The sequence below is a fragment of the Octopus bimaculoides genome, chromosome 21, assembly GCF_046866305.1.
Source record: "Octopus bimaculoides isolate indiv1 chromosome 21, ASM4686630v1, whole genome shotgun sequence".
Lineage (NCBI taxonomy): Eukaryota > Metazoa > Mollusca > Cephalopoda > Octopoda > Octopodidae > Octopus > Octopus bimaculoides.
Genome location: NC_142948.1, coordinates 31168550 through 31186757, shown reverse-complemented (window position 1 = coordinate 31186757; position 18208 = coordinate 31168550). Strand labels below are relative to the sequence as shown.

Below are 18208 nucleotides of genomic sequence, written 5' to 3'. Positions count from 1 at the left end.
ACACACACACACACACACACACACACACACACACACATACATATTAATATAGACCTGGAATGAACGAACAAAATATATTCTTGTACCCTCGGAAAACTGATGTATCATCTGTAAGTGTTTTACATCAAACTTAACAACGTCTTATTTTAATGCGAAGCTAGAATTTTTGCCACTGTAGGTTTTTTTTTACTTGACAATAAACCAGACCGTCACGGACACGCAGTCACACACGAACAGGAACATACGCACACATGTCTAAATATATTTTTACAATCACGCATTTACACACACACACACACACACACACACACACACACACACACACACACACACACACATATATAATTATGTGTATTTCTTCTATCTTAATGAATAAAAATTCTTCTGATAGAATAAATGGGTTAATAGAAACCAATGTAGCAAAGAACACAAAATAACTGTGGTTTAGTTCCTGTTTTTAAGGCAGGAACTCTTTGAAATTTTGGGTATTTGAGTATATTTAAGAATTTAAGGATTGGAGAAAACGCATGTTATAATTGCATACTTTATTCCTACATATGTTTCAAAGGATTACAACCTGTGTGATCCATAGGGATCTTTGATATTAAAATTGTAACATTCTCATCAGGGAAAGCATGGGAATCATCTTAAACGTAAGACATTATGACCGATTATGAAAACAATAGATGGATAAGGTTATGACTTGATTCATTTGAAAAAAACCGTTAGAGAATTGGACGCTGCCGGATAGTGGGTTGGACAACACATACCAATCAATGTGTGAGAGTGTACATGCATACATATATATATATATATATATATATATATATATATATATATATATATATGTGTGTGTGTGTGTGTGTGTGTGTGTGTGTGTGTGTGTGTGTGTGTGTGTGCATATATGGGTACATAGGTATAGGTATCTGTAGACAAGTGTATATATATATATATAGTGACACATAGATATATATACTCTTTACTCTTTTACTCTTTTATTTGTTTCAGTCATTTGACTGCGGCCATGCTGGAGCACCGCCTTTAGTCGAGCAAATCGACCATGTGGTTGGTAAGCATACTACTTACCACAAAGCCACTCCTATATATATATGTACATACATGAGTACATAAGTATATCTGTTTATATGTATACATGTATACACACGCACACAAATATATATATATATATATATATATATATATATATATATATGTAGTGATACATAGATAAATAGATACACACACATATACTTATATTTACTTATGCATGCTAATGCACATAAACATACCGTAATATGAAACTTAAAACATATCTTTGAAATCAGAAAAAAAGAAAAATTTTTTTTAGTTTCTACCCCAAACAATAGATCTCACACTATTACTCCATTTTCACTTTTACTTCTCTTTCATCTCCCTCTTTCTTTTCCCCACCCCTCTTTCTCAATCATTCATTCCATCAAACATTCCCGTACTCTCACTACTACACTTCCTTGATGTATATAAAAACGGACACCGCCTTAGACTTGATCATTTAGCTGCAGGTCGTAAATTGTTCTGCTGAAACTTTTTCTGTGCACAGTTCGTGCTCCAAGCAGTGGATTCTTCCTTATTACATTCCCACACCTTTTCTTCAACACAAAGTCTTTGAATAATAACAACAAAAATGAATCCAGAAAGAATAAAAGCTGGTAAAGCAGTGGTACAAGTGAGACGAAGGAGAAGACATGCCAGGGATGGCATTCGTATGCAAGCTCATCACCAAACACTTCCAGCGGTCTTTCCCACTGGAGTGGTAGCAGAACATGGCCAAAAACAGGTTGCTGACATGAAAGATAAGGGCGAAAGAGAAAAAAAAGAGATGCAAGTATTGAATATAAAGCTTGCCAACGTCCTTGAAAAAATACGTGTCGTAGATGCTGAAAACAAACATCTTAAAGGCCGCTTGGAAATTAAGGTTGATTTTAGATGTGATGAAATGAAGAAACTATACGAAGATCAACTGGATGACTTGAAAGCGCGCCAAGTAGAGAATGATAAGAAACTCTCAGAAATACAATCCAAAAATGAAACGCTTGAAGAATTAGTTGAAGATTTGAGTGAACAGTGAGTGAAATTTGCTTTTAATGTTTAATTTCTGTGCTTCTTTATTGTAGTTATTAAACTTCTCTACCTTCCCCCCATTGTGGAGGCGCAATGGCCCTGTGGTTAGGGCAGCGGACTCGTGGTTATAGGATCGTGGTTTCGATTCCCAAACCGGGCGTTGAGAGTGTTTATTAAGCGAAAACACCTAAAGCTCCACGAGGTCCGACAGGGGATGGTGGCGAACCCTGCTGTACTCTTCCAACACAATTTTCTCTCACTCTTACTTCCTGTTTCTGTTTTGCCTGTAATTCAAAGGGTCAGCCTTGTCACACTATGTCACGCTGAATATCTCCGAGAGCTACGTTAAAGGTACACGTGTCTGTGGAGTGCTCAGCCACTTGCACGTTAATTTCACGAGTAGGCTGTTCCGTTGATCAGATCAACTGGAACCCTCGTCGTCGTAAGCGACGGAGTGCCAACAACAACAACCTTCCCCCTTAAGTGAATTTGAACATTTTATTTAGACATTCAGGCCTTAAAATTTTAATGTTTGTAGCATGTATGATATCACTATTAAGCACATATGCTTTATTTGGTCTGCGATGCAGCACAAACCTTATTGGTCCTTTCACATATTATGTAAAAGAATTCGGTCTTGTAGAGTCTTTAATTTTTGAAGAGAATCTTGATATAGCTTGACATTTAGTGCAAATATCGAGAATGTACTTGACAAACATCTGGTGCTATCAAAAGTTGAACTAGATCTATAGTGCGCCAGATGATGGCAGCATACGGTTGCGTGCGCAGTGAGATCAGTGCCCTTCATGAAGCAGTGTGCCGAGTGAAATTGCTATGTTTACTTCGAAAATTGTTAAATTTGTGTTTCTGTGATCACGTGTATGCTGTAGTCTGAGATTTTGTCATGGGTAGGAAGCTGGAACAAAGAGCCAACGTAAAATTATGCGCTAAACTTGGGAGGTCTGCTAGAGAGACAGTGAGCGTGCTCCAGCAAGTTTACGGCGACGAGGCAATGGTTTGCACACAATGTTTCGGACAGCAGGGTTGCTTCAAAATCTTTCTTCAAATTCTTCACTTAATATATATGCCATCTCTACAAACCAGATGTTGAGCCAACAATAATAGAGTCATCCAACATGCTATAAAACACAGATAAATCTTACGCAAATCGTATTTAACTGCCTTACAAAGGATGGAATTGTCACAACTGGAATGCCTTTCATTATAGATCTTACCAGTGAGGAATTGAGCTTGGGCAAAACATCTGACCAGGTGTTTCGTTAGAAATGTGAACGCTTCAAAACGACTTAGCTCCCAGATTTGTAGTTATTTTCTTAGTCACTAGTAGTGTACGAGAAACTGGGTGTCGCAAATCAACGTAGGTAAAATTAAAAAAAAAGTTCGTTCGGCATATTTCTATGATTACAATCTGAGATCACAACCTTGACATTCCAAAACACAACTGTTGAACATGAAAACAAGAATAGGGAGTACTTATACTTTAGTTGGAAAGATGGTAGAATATTTGATTTTATGGTACCAGATTTTTTATGAAGTTTTCCTCAGAATGGGAAAGATGGTAGCCTAATTGCATAAATCTTTGCAATTCTCTGAAGTACTATTAAGTTGTCCGGAAATTTCTGAGCGTGTTTTAATATGCAGAAAGGGAAATAAATAATCGACCTTTCAATAAATTTTATTCAGTGAAATAATTTACATTATTATTAATGACGTTTGCCCATCTATCAGGCAATTTAAAAATTCCATCAGCATAAAATTTGACTGCATCAGCATAAAATTTGACTGGTTTGGAAGAAAAAAGTTATCTAGATGCATTTGGACTTCATGTAAATCGTTAACTATTTTCCCTCACAATGAGTTCTGTAGTCGGATGGCGCAGTATCAGGAGAATATGGTTGATGGGGTAAGAGAACCTAGTCAAGTTCATGTAACTTTGTTCAGGTAGACAAAGACATATATGGTCAGGCATTGCCTTATTGGAACATAATCCCTTTCCTATTGGCAATCTACGGCCTCGATTCTATGAGTTTGTTTTGTTTGAGACCCCAAGAAACTTCCTACAGCGTCTATGACGTCATTGTCACTGGCAAAATGGCGACCAGCCAGGGCTTTTTTCTTTTTTGGGAATAGATGAAAGTTAGAAGGGCTAAATCTGGCGAATAGGGCGGATGGGAAACACATTCGTATTCACAATCATGAATTGTTGCCATGGCAACCACTGAGGTGTGGGCTGGAGTATTGTCGTGATGAAAAAGGACTCCTCTGGTGAGCATTCCCGGCCTATTTTCTTTGATTGCTTCTCTGAGGCGTATCAGTAGCTGAGAATTATACAGCCCTGTCACGGTGTGACCCCTTTCAAGGTAACCGACCAGAAATACACCTTGAGAATTAAAAAAAAAAACAGACACCATGACATTTCCAGCTGAAGGAATGACCCTGGCCTTCTTTGGGGTAGGACAAGATGTGTGCTTCCACTGCTTTGATTGTTCCTTGGTTTCAGGCTGGTAGTGGTGAACCCAAAGTGCACCTGGTGAGTCTCTGTTCTGGAGTCAAAAGGCGATGGAGCCATCTTGCGGAAACCTTTGAGAACCCAAGTTCTTTTGTCACAATGTTGTCTGCTCTTTCAATTGAGATGCGCACTCTCTCGGCTTTCTGACGACATGATATTCGGCGATCTTGCATTATCATACCAAGAGCAAGGTCAAGGTTGTCCTTGGTGGTTGCAGTTGGAGGTCTCTCTGGTCTGGGATCATCTTCCACACTCTCCCTGCCACGCTTGAATTATTTTACCCAGCGTTTGACTGTTGTATATGAAGGAACATTGTTTGTTAAGGTTCTCACCATATCTTAATGGATTTCTGATGGAGTCATGCCTTTCAAATGAAGGTACTTTATGACAGCATGATACTCAGTTTTCTCCACTTTCTTTGTAACCTCAACACTTGTTTATTTAAAAGTCTGCAAATAAATAAATAAATAAAAAATATCAGAATCATGAAAATGAGCAAGAATACTCCGAAAAGACTGCACTTACCAGAAAAAATTGTTTCAGCTATCTAGCAGCCCCGTTTCTAGGTTAGGCTGAAAACTTTTTATACACCCCTTATAACTTAAAAACGCTCAGAACTGATCGTTCTCTGAGAACCCCATCGCATCTATCTGTCATGGTTCTGTATTTGCATTTATTACACGTAATATTGGTAAATATCTATTAGTTTTCGGTGTAAGTTATTGTTTGACTAGACACAAAGCCAACGGTCGTAGTAAATTGTATAAGGCCCTATTTATTACTAGTAGTTACTTTAACCATTTTCCAATGGATGAAAGATGATGATTGCCTAGAAGTATTAAGTAGTGAAATGCGATATTTAGTAGTAGTTTATTGTATTAAGACACTGTAAAAATCGGAAATTATATCAAAGAATTAAGAGTGACCTTCTCGTTGGCTCAATCCCATTTGTGTACTTATTCCGTGGGTTAGTTTTCCTTCAACACATTAAGTTTTCCTTCTATACATTAATTCCTAAAATCCCGATGAAGGCTATAAGTATGGCGAAGAGGTCAGATAATATTAATTCCTCTTTCTAGGCTAACAAAATTATCTGAAGTTAAGTTTCTCACGTTCAAAATAAACGAATAAACCAAATAAAACAAATAAACTGAATAAGAAACGCTGCCGTTTGTGTTGATCGTTTAGTATTTTTCTATATAATTTTATCATAATGCTGGTATTATTTAATTAAAATATAAAACATTATTTCAGCATTACCTTGTCTTCCAGCCACACCAATCAAATACCTGGGATAAATAGATATTCTATAGTAAAACCGTTTCACTATTTTTCTGTTAGATTAAGCCAAGTGCAGGACGAGAGAGACGAACTACAAGTCGATATTGCCGGGTTACACGATGAAGTTTCCCGCCGCATTGCAGACAGCGAAACATGCAAAAGGAGAGCAGGTGAAATGGAGAAACAACTTGGTAACTGCAAGGATAGAAGTGTCATTCTTAGCGGCCAAATGACTGAACTTAGAACAGTACGTTATAATACTTTGAAATCATAATTTCTCTCATTCTCACTTTCTCACAGACTCGCACTCTATCTCTATCACAATTCTCCGCACACTGATATGTGTACACATTGCCCCTCCCTCTACACATACACAGAGAGCTGGGCGTAAGTCAGTTAATCCGTTAATCGTTAATTAATGAAGTTAACATTTTCGTTAAGGATTTAACTTTTAAGTTAACTTCGAAAATCATTATCTGACTAATTACCTTCCGTTACATTTAGCTTCCGTTAACTTAAAAGTTTCATAAGAACCGGTAAACGTTTAAAAGTTTCTGTTATTTTCAGGTTGACTTAGTATATTTAATATTGTAAGCGTCATTCTTTCAACCCCGATATTACGCCACTTATTATTATAAATAACTAGTACGACCGCGTTTAGTCTAGCCTGGATTTGAAACTTCGTTTTTCTCAGATGGTTCTTTCTATCAGTAAAAACCTCTTTGAAAAAATTTGTGAAAAAACACTCTTGGCCATTGTGGAAACTGTGAAATCACTTACCGACAAAATAAATTGGACAATGCTAATACAACTGTGTGGAGGCGCAATGGCCCAGGGGTTAGGGCAGCGGACTCGCGGTTATAGGATCGCGGTTTCAATTCCCAGACCGGGCGTTGTGAGTGTTTATTGAGCAAAAACACCTAAAGCTCCACCAGGCTCCGGCAGGGGATGGTGGCGAACCTTGCTGTACTCTTCCACCACAACTTTCTCTCACTCTTACTTCCTGTTTCTGTTGTGCCTGTAATTCAAAGGGTCAGCCTTGTCACGCTGGATATCCCGAGAACTACGTTAAGAGTACACGTGTCTGTGGAGTGCTCAGCCACTTGCACGTTAATTTCACGAGCAGGCTGTTCCGTTGATCGGATCAATTGGAATCCTTGACGTCATAAGCGACGGAATGCCAACGACAGATACAACTGTAAAGAATAAAGCTTTGATATCTATCATATTATGGATTATCATCCTGAAAATATCTCACAAATTTCTTTACGATTCAACTTCAATTATCTTATTTCTGTACATTATCTGCCATCTGAGACGAATTATTGATGCTTATGTAATAAAAAACAATGACGAAAGTATTTGTGTTTTTTTTCTCTCCAGAAATTACAAAACGAAACTACTCAAAGATTGGAGTCAGATAAGCGCATCGAGGCGCTGGAAGATGAACTTGACTTCAATATAGACGTTCATAGAGCCGTAATGTTGCTTTTATTTGTTACCCTTTCCTATAATTCTGTTTTCTTACAGGAGAATTTCCATGAAGTTTTTAGTTATTTTCTTTTTTAAATTCTTCACAGCGATTTTAGGCTTTCTTGAATCAGATTGCTTCACTTACGCAAACATAATTTTAAAAAATCACTACTTCTCAAGTGATTGATTACATTTATCTACCAACCACAGTGGCAGTGGATCGAACCGCGATACAGAATCTGCAATTATCTACGACTTGATCACTTATCTATCAATTGAACCATTACCCATATCTGTTATTAGAGGTAAAGAAACTTTAAAAGAAACTGAACAGCTTAGGGTCCACAGAGAGAAAAAAATCCTGTATTTCGGCCCTTAACTTCTGATACATTAAGCGGGATGGGCCACAGCCAGGTCATGATTCCAGAGTGCCCTTCAACAAACACTTTTTTTGCCACTTGGCTATCGGAGACTTTTGCATTTAAACCGCTTGGAGATTTCATCTAGTTGTATCTCCTCCCTGTTGGCTCAGCTTCCAAACTTATGCATAAATAAGAAATAATGTCGGTTGTCATTGCAGCGGTGAAACGTCAACGCTACCACACTGGCACCCCTAGCGTTAAAATGCAAAATATCACCTTCGAACGGTATGAAGGATGTTTTTGTTCCTCCTCGACCAGATTCAGCCGGGACACGTCTCCCTTGATACGAATATTGCCTTTAGGGCTTTAATCCTGCCCTTCTCAAAGAACGAGATATATAACAATGTGCAGACACCGTTAATTGCTCTATGAAGTAGTGATATTGGTTTCATTGAATTATTGTGTTGGTTTTAACTTCCTCTCAACAATGTTCGGAATTTGGCTGGAGAATACACTTTGACACGATGATAAAAGTGTTCAGTGTTAACAGTATTCTAAATACATACCAGCAATATACTGTCAACAATTTCGCATGTTCATTGTTTTTATTTCTCATTAACATAATGTTCTAAATATACGAAACGTGCTCAATAAAAATTAATATTAATTTCCTAACCTGCATCTTACATATTGTGTTCCTTTAATTACTATTTGTAGGAGATCAAAGAATATGAAGCACTGATAGCAAAACTAAAGAAGCAGTGCAATCTTCAACAAGTAAAGGAATCCGACGCTGGAAATACAGTTGCTGCTTTAAGTGTCGAATACGAAGCTAAGTTGCAAACAGCTATTGCTGATTTGCAACGTCGTCATGCAGAGGAGGTAAAGATATTTTTGAAAGCTAAAAGATAACAAATGTATTTATATGATTTAAAAGTGTTGGAAATTTAACATTATTAATTGTGTTTGTTCTGCTGCTATGTTGTTTGGAAATACAGTAATCTTATATAAATCCACAGAAAATGTGTTTCGATCGAAAAAAATTTTTAAATCTTAGCTACCATTCTCTAGTCATGTAGAAGAGCTACGGGCAGAACGTAGATACATTTCGACTACAGTTCTATGTTTACGAGACGAGGAATTATGTACATTGTTTACATTTGACGGATATTCCCCCCCATCTTGTTTTTTGTTAACACAACGTTTCGGCTGAAATACCCTCCAGCCTTCATCAGGTATCCTGGGGAAATTTCGAAACTGGGTTCTCATTCTTAAGGTATTTTTCGATGTTATTATTATTATTATTATTATTATTATTATTATTATTATTATTATTCAGGTCACTGCTTGGAATCAAACTCGGAATCTTGGGGTTAGTAGCCCGCGCTCTTAGTAGCCCGGTTTCCGGTGTCTGGGGTTTGCTCATACCACGTCTTTGCTCCTTGTAGGCCGTGATTTCCACAGAGCTCCCAATGGATCATTCTTGCCAAATTGGCATGGCGTCTTTTGTATTCGTGTTGTGCCGATTTTGGGCATTCGCAAACTATGTGACATACCGTTTCACCCCTCTCACCACACATTCTGCATTTGTTGGTGTCGGTAGTGTTGTCTATTCTACACTTCACACAGTTGTTGTTGTTGTTGTTGTTGTTGTTGTTGTTGTTGTTGTTGTTGTTGTTGTTGTTGTTGTTGTTGTTGTTGTTGTTGTTGTTGTTGTTGTTGTTGTTGTTGTTGTTGTTGTTGTTGTTGTTGTTGTTGTTGTTGTTGTTGTTGTTGTTGTTGTTGTTGTTGTTGTTGTTCTTCTTCTTCTTCTTCTTCTTCTTCTTCTTCTTCTTCTTCTTCTTCTTCTTCTTCTTCTTCTTCTTCTTCTTCTTCTTCTTCTTCTTCTTCTTCTTCTTCTTCTTCTTCTTCTTATTATTATTATTATTATTATTATTATTATTATTATTATTATTATTATTATTATTATTATTATTATTATTATTATTATTATTATTATTATTATTATTATTATTATTATTATTATTATTATTATTATTATTATTATTATTATTATTATTATTATTATTATTATTATTATTATTATTATTATTATTATTATTATTATTATTATTATTATTATTATTATTATTATTATTATTATTATTATTATTATTATTATTATTATTATTATTATTATTATTATTATTATTATTATTATTATTATTATTATTATTATTATTATTAGGGCTATGGTTAAGATCAGCTGAACAGGTTACTCTGAATGCATTTCCTCTCTTTTATTATGAAGACATTTTAAAAATTCCCGCTCGATGATTGCAGGCTCTGGAGAAGTTCCACAGAGGTGCTATAACATCATCAAGGCATATCCAACACGCTTGCAGAACGATGAAAGAGTCTTACATCACAGGTGTTCAGTGCATAGGCATTGCTAAGTTGTAGACAGAGTTATGTTGCATAACTGAAATTAGGTGTGAAACAAAGTTGGTTTCCAGTGGAGTCCATCGTGTAGATCACATTATAGCCTTCCTTTCGGCTGGGATGGACAAACAGTTTTACTCTGACTGATCGCCATGAGAAAACTGATTGCATGTATAACAGACAAATTTGAATGGACTAAGGACAGACGTTATTGTTTTCAGACACACCCTCATCTTCTTTTAGATTATTTAGAGAGGAGGGGAAAGGGAATGAGGAGAGGAACCAGCCATTTCCGTAATGTTTACTCTTCATGCCTATTATTTCGTTATCCAAGTATTCTTTTACAATCCAACTATTTGTAACTTATCCCTGTAATGTCATTTCAGCTACAACAGTGTGAAAAATAAATAAAACACACACACACACACACACACACACACACACACACACACACACACATACACACACACACACACACACACACACACACACATATAAATAGTTTTATTATCTCCATAGATAAGGATGATGAAGATATCTACCAAGCCCAAAGGAGATGTTGTAGACGCGAGTAAGAAAAGAGATTTACGGATGGAACACACCGATATGTCAGCTAAAATGAGCAAATATGAAACTGAGGTAAGAGACATTACATAAATCAATGAATGAATGAATCAATGAATCAATATAGTATAAACTAAATAACATCCTTAGTTTATACTAAATAGAAAGATATAATTCCGGGGAGGATACGCAGTCAGAACGCCTGCTATGTCACTTGCTGTTGGCCAAGGCTTCGTAGTCTTTGTTACAGCTGTCCATGTCACATCTTACAGCCTTGATAGTGTTCACAGAACATTTAGCAGCAATCTTGATGTTGGTATTTTGACACCTGTATCATCATGATACAGTGGAGGCTCAATGGCCCAGTGGTTAGGGCAGCGGACTCGCGGTCACAGGATTTCGATTACGATTCCCAGACCGGGCGTTGTGAATGTTTATTGAACGAAAACACTTAAAGCTCCACGAGGCTCCGACAGGGGATGGTGGCGAACCCTGCTGTACTCTTTCACCACAACTTTCTCTCATTCTTCCTGTTTCTGTTGTGCCTGTAATTCAAAGGGTTAGCCTTGTCACACACTGTGTCACGCTGAATATCCCCGAGAACTACGTTAAGGGTACACGTGTCTGTGGAGTGCTCAGCCACTTGCACGTTAATTTCACGAGCAGGCTGTTCCATTGCTCGGATCAACTGGAACCATCGACATCATAAGCTACGGAGTGCCAACAGTAACAACATCATGATACAGGTAACTTTTTTCCAATATGCAGATGGCGTCTAGTCCCCTATATCAGATAACCTCTTTTCAACTGCAACTTTCATCTTTATGCTCTGCAACGCCATTAACAATTATGTATCAAGTACTTTCTGAAAAAAAAAATACATCATCAAATTTACTCCGAACATCCTGTAATTATACGTTTAAGGATTATGTTTTGATAGTTTTTTCGTAGTTGACAATTGTACACTTTGACTTGTCTTTATAGGTAGCAAATTTGAAAAGAAAAATTAAGCTTCTAGAATCCGAGTTGGAGGATAGTGAAAACAAACGTGCAACTGAAGGTGAGAATTACAAGGCCGAAATTACTAATTTGCGTCTGGAGCTAGAGCTAATGTTGAAGGAATTGCAAGACCTGATGGATGCTAAACTGTCTCTGGAACTGGAAATTTCAGCATATCGCAAACTTCTCGAAGGCGAAGAGAGCAGGTAAATGATAAATAGTTAACTTTAGATAATAACATTCTAAAAATATTTTCGTCTTTCTGTTGATTCTCACCTGCTGATGGAGTCGCAGAGAGCACTTATGGGATAATGGGCGTAAGAAACGCAGTAGAATTCATTCTCAAGGTCTGAAAACAGATGAGAGAAAGGATGAGAAAGAGAGAGAAAGAGAAAGAGAGAGAGAGCGAGAGAGAGCCAGAGAGACAAAAGAAAGGAGGGGAGAGAAGAAGAAAGTAAGGGACGTAAAATCAGACTGAAGAAGAATCAACAGCAGTAATATAGTACTTTCTTTTGCCTCAAAAGCGACCGGTGATTGGGGAGTGGAAGCACCGTCCGTTATGTTTGTCAGTAAAAGTCGCCTGACTTAAATCTTTTCAGCCGCTACACTACGATGTAACAAACACAAATTCAACGATATAAACCGACACGCAAAATGACGAAATCAGCCCTCACCCCACATCACAGACTTTTGTTGTCCAGGTCAAACTGAGGTTGGATTACATGAAAACCACGTACACTTTGAAGAATAACGAATATTAAACAAAATTTGTGTTGGAGTACATCTTTCATTATGTCTACATATTAACCTAAAATATTTACTGTAATTACGTGAAATATATTTTAATTTTCCAGGATAGGCATGAAATCATTTGCAACTGCTATTGGTGGATTTCAAACAGAGGCTGAGTCGGCACTCGCTAACGCACTAGCAGCAAGTAAGTTGCACTTGTCTTCTTCAATTGCTTCATAAAAATGCACTACCAACACACACACATACATACATACATATATATATGTATATGTATATATATATATATATATATATATATGTGCAAATGCATGAGTGTGTAGATTCATATATAGAAAAGTATATACATATACTGTTGTGTCTGGGGAGAGTCATTTTCTTATCGTGCCTTAAAATTTAACACACTCACTGTTAAAATTTCCACTTATTTCTTATATAAAATGAAATAAGAAATAAGTGGAAATAAGTGGAAATTTTAACGGTGAGTGTATTAAATTTTAAGGCACGATAAGAAAATGACTCTCCGCAGACACAACAGAATATGCTTCAACACACGAAATCACATACACATAAAAAATCTTGCAAACCAAATCCAAAAACGAAATGTATACATATACTTGTATCCCTGTGCACACACATTCGCACACACACACATAAACGTATACACTCCCACGAACACATACACCCACCACACACACACTTCAATAAATATTCATATCTTTGGATATTTTCTTTACTAGGTAAAATGACTTTGAGTCGCTCTACAACTGGCGTTGTGGGCATCATTGAATTAGCAACCGATGGAACATACATTAAACTTGAAGACGTTGGAAAGTCCTCGAAGGTAAGACTTTCTGTTGATGTATTAGGTCTGCTGGTGTCAGATACAATACTGCACTTTTATACCATTTCCTTATTGATACACTTCGACAGCCAATAGTTTAACTGCTACTAGTATTTTTATTTCGTCGCTTAGTGTACATGATTGTTGTAAGTTTTGTGTATGTAAGAAGGAAGTTATTGTTTGTCTCTACTGTTTGATTGAAAGCGCAGCAAACCTTCATTCCTCCTTTCCTACCCCTCTCCCTCTCACATGAACACAGACATACACAAAACTGCATACACACGCACACAAACACGGGAATCAATTTTACGTCCGTTATACCCATTGGTACATTAACCATCCATATAATTCATTGTCATCAGTATTCTGTTATTTTTGTGTAATGCATATACTCTTTCCAATCGTAGAGTGCACCAAACATGAAGAACTGGACATTGACCCAAACCCTTGACAATGGCACGATTAACACCCATAAGTTTACCGATGGTAACGTGTTTAGTTCTGGCAAAATTGTGAAGGTAAGTTTTAGTTATATTTTTAACTGCTTATTATTCTTATAACTTAAAATAACTAAGTATCAGATATTATAATTCATAGTTTAAGTCTGTAAAAGAGACGGCGATCCTGTGACGAGGATTGAATCTAGTATCTATCGATTGTTGGGAGTCAGCATTCCGTAGATTGTCATCTAGAGCGATATTCGTTCTATTGTTTCTTATTTCTTTACTGCCCACAAGGGGCTATACACAGAGGGGTCAAACAAGGACTGATAAACAGATTATGTCGATTATATCGACCCCAGTGCGTAACTGGTACTTAATTTATCGACCCCGAAAAGATGAAAGGCAAAGTCAACCTCGGCGGAATTTGAACTCAGAACGTAGCAGCAGACAAAATACCCATTTCTTTACTGCCCACAAGGGGCTACACATAGGGGACAAACAAGGACAGACAAACGGATTAAGTCGATTATATCGATCCAGTACGTAACTGGTACTTAATTTATCGACCCCGAAAGGATGAAAGGCAAAGTCGACCGCGGCGGAATTTGAACTCAGAACGCAGTAGCAGACAAAATACTACTAAGCATTTCACCCGGCGTGCTAACGTTTCTGCCAGCTCGTTCTATTGTTTCTGATATGTTAGACGTAACATTTTTCTTCTATTATCTCTGATCCATGACTAAAATGAAGAGTAGTGGGGGATAATAAGAGAAGAAGAAGGAAGATGGTATTCGTTTGTGGAAGTAAGAATTACTCTAAGTAGGAGTATTTCTAAGTTGTGCTTATGTTAATTACATTGAAATCATTAGCAGTTAATTTGAAGTGGATGCCAACTCTCTGACCATTACACTAACCACGGTCAAGAAAACAGTTACTAATCATTCTGTGTATAGTCAAAATTCTTAGAGTAGTAAACACAATGCCTAGTATTATTCGTCCCACCATTCTTAGTTCAAATCCTGCCAATGTCTAATTTACCTTTCAGCCCTCAGTGCTCGATAAAGATTATAAATTACCAGTCACATTCTGATGTTGATAACATCGATAGACAATCTTCTCACTAAAGTTTCAGAGTTCTTGCTTTGGAAGAATCGTTAGGGTATCCGAAAAATACACTTTGATATTTGTTTCCGGCTCTTTACTTTGCATTTTCAAATCCTGCCGCAGTCAATACTTCCGTCTGCCACTTCGGGTTTATAAAATAAAGTACAAGTGAAGAACTGGAGTCCATGTAATCGACTAAACCTCGTGTTCACATTTCTGGCTTTTGTTGATGATGTTATAATTAATTTATTTGTATCCATCTTTAGATTTGGGGATCAAAACACGGTGCTGGAGAAGATGGCATAACATCTTCCGCTGTCGCTCAATGGGGAACAATGGCTATCCCGTCAACAATTTCTTTGAAAGACGACAAAGGCAAGGTAAGATCTCCTAATCTTTTGTTTAGTATACATTTTCTTTCCCACTTTTCTCACTGTAGCTATAGAGTACATTTCTCTTTCTAAATTCATGCACTTCGAGAGTTAATCTTACGTAGTCATTTGACCTGGCCTGCTGGCAATAGTAACTCTTTCTCCCTGATATACCATATTATAAAAAAATGAACAAATTTTATTTATGAGGAAGAAGTTACAACCAAATGTGTAATTGAAACATGCTATCATCAGTTCAATATGCCTTTGTCAAACAAACTTAATATTTAAAACATTAGGGGTAGTCACTAGTATGTAATAAGGCTGATACAGTTTACTGCTTTAAGTAATAGTTGGAATCTAGCTTAAAAAGTGACAAATATTTCATCATGATCTTGTGTCGACTCCAATAAACGCTTTCTGCCAACATGGCTTGGTGAGAGGTGTTATATATTCCAATAGCATTGTTTTTCATACGCTTAAACATAGTGATACACCTTTGTTGCAACACACAATAAGAATACTAGTTTTATATGAAGCATCGAGTCACCGATAAATATGATATATTCTGATTATCATGCGAGAGAAATCATGCGAAGTTAAAAAAGCCTATGAAATGTTTCATTTTTAACTTGTTAGTACAAAATGGAGAAATAATATATTGTGACCTCTGACTCTTCTGTACAGTTTTGTAACACTCAGGCCAGAACGACTAGCCTCGGTAAACTACATGAAAATGGTTACTTTATGGTGCACCAATTCCTTAACTGGTAACGAATCCCCTTGTTTATTCATTAATTTTTCAATCTTTTTCACTTTTCAGGAATACTCTTCAGTTGTTATCAAAATAAACTCGTGAAGTACGTCATGTCTCAGCAGAAAAACTCCGGTTTTGTTGCAGTTAGCACCGACTTACAGAAAATCTCTTCTTTTCCCATTAAAATAATAATTTCACTTGAAATACTAATTCTAAAGTAAACTTCTGAACGCTTCACAGTTTCTGCTTTAATATTTTTTCATGATTCACAAATATTTCAGATAATTACAGAAAATAAGAGTAAATTCATTTGTCAAATCCAATATATTTTACAATATTGTTTAAAAAATTATCAAATATTAACAAACGCTTCAGCTTGATACCTTTTGTTATCGTAATTTCAATAAAGATTGTTACCTAAATAATATATCATCAATGTAAAGTGTGTTTTGCTTCCAAATGTTTTGCACTTAATAGTATTTCACAGTATAAAAACACAGAATTTATGCAACACACACAAAATTAATCGAGAAAAATAAGCAACAATATCTTGTGAAAATATTAAGCTTTTTCCTGAATTAGGGACCGTTATTTGTTATTCTTTGAACAACCTTGTACTTTGTAATTCAATTAAATTGTATGAAAAAATGGCAATAAAATGTTATTAATATATATTTTCGTATGCATTTTTAATCATCTTCAAATAGTCTCCTTATTGTAATACTTTATAAGAGCAAAATAAAGCACAATCAATAGAACCGATTAGAACGTCAATGTCTTTATTTTATATTATATGTTCCAATTGAAATCTCATACTGATCAACGTTGCCTTTCGTCTTCCATATGTCAATACATTTGAGGGATTTGATCCCACTTTACAGCAATTTAAATAAATATTTTCTAAATTATTCTCGTGTTGACGTATAGTTTATGAAAGAGGTTTAGCCCCAGCTGGTGGGGAAGGAGCGTATGATGAATTTATATACTAACGCACGCATACACACACAGACATACAGACGGATACACAAAAACATACACACACATACGCACACACATCTTTGGAATTTATTTAGGTTTGCCCATCTTAAAAAATTTAGAGTTCCCCAAACAAATCAGCAAAGCTCATTTAAGTCAAGACATCTTACAGGGCTTTGTGAATTGGTTGCTGATTCTGTGTCTGAGTATATTCTATATTCTATAATCTATAAGTACGTGTGATTGTAGGCATGTTTTAAGCCGAGGACCTTAGATACAGAGTTCCTGCTATTTGGTACAAATTTTCAGGGTTCACCAATCGACGGTATTTGGATCACTTCAATCAGTTCTTGGAGGACTCCGGCATGTCTAGCCTTTTTATGAAATCTGATATTTCATAGCCCAGTGCATCTATGATAATGAATACAAATGAAAATAAATTTCCTGTTATGCATGCGCGCACACACACACACACGCACACATACACATAAACACATACACAGACAGACAGACAGACACACATATGCATACACATATGCACGCACGCATGCAAACTTTAGGCTACCGTGAAGAAAAGTCCTCACTAACGATTAGCTCAAAGCTATAATCGCGAATATTTTCCTCAATGTTAAACTGGTGTGAAAATGCCTGTAGCATTTAAAATGTCTCCCAAATATGTTTGAACTGATCAAGAAATTTGTTTTCCATCAATCCTTCTCTTTAATACTTTGGTATTTTACCAAACCTGACGGTGTACGAGTGCAAATCAGTTTTCTTGTTTACTGCCTGATTATAAAGCTTAGGCTTTCTATAATCTCAGACTTACCTCTCTTTGATATCCCCTCCTAAAGAGAAGAAAAAGAAGCAGAAATGCGCTCTGTGTATTGTACTTGATGCACCCACCCTCTTTGCAATATATTTTGCTGTTGTGATGTCACACGCTTTTCAACAAGAGGAGTGGGTATTAACATAAAATATCAAACAACAGAGAATGTTTTTAATATAACCAGGTTTTTACTTCAGTCATTCTGAGACAAGTCTGTAATCTCTTGTGATGATTTTGGTTTGACCAGCAACGTGAAGAAAACAGTTATAATGTATCAACCTGCGTGTGGTGCGAAAGGGCTGATAGAAAGAAAGATAGAATAAAAGAAAGAATAGAGTCGTACAAGATTTAGATAAATATATACGTACATATAAGAGACCAAAGTGTACGTACGCCGCTATATAAATA

General features: G+C 36.4%; 1 protein-coding gene across 1 annotated transcript; it reads left to right on the top strand.

Moving 5' to 3' along the window:
• The first annotated feature begins 1454 nt into the window (after positions 1–1454).
• On the top strand, positions 1455–16671 carry LOC106873799 (70 kDa neurofilament protein). The gene is made up of 11 exons (XM_014921315.3): positions 1455–2103; positions 5972–6158; positions 7295–7390; positions 8464–8628; positions 10687–10806; positions 11716–11936; positions 12585–12667; positions 13221–13324; positions 13732–13842; positions 15138–15251; positions 16066–16671. Exons 1-11 carry the CDS (start codon positions 1664–1666, stop codon positions 16099–16101), a joined length of 1677 nt encoding a protein of 558 aa, XP_014776801.2. The 5' UTR covers positions 1455–1663; the 3' UTR covers positions 16102–16671.
• The last annotated feature ends 1537 nt before the right edge of the window (positions 16672–18208 follow it).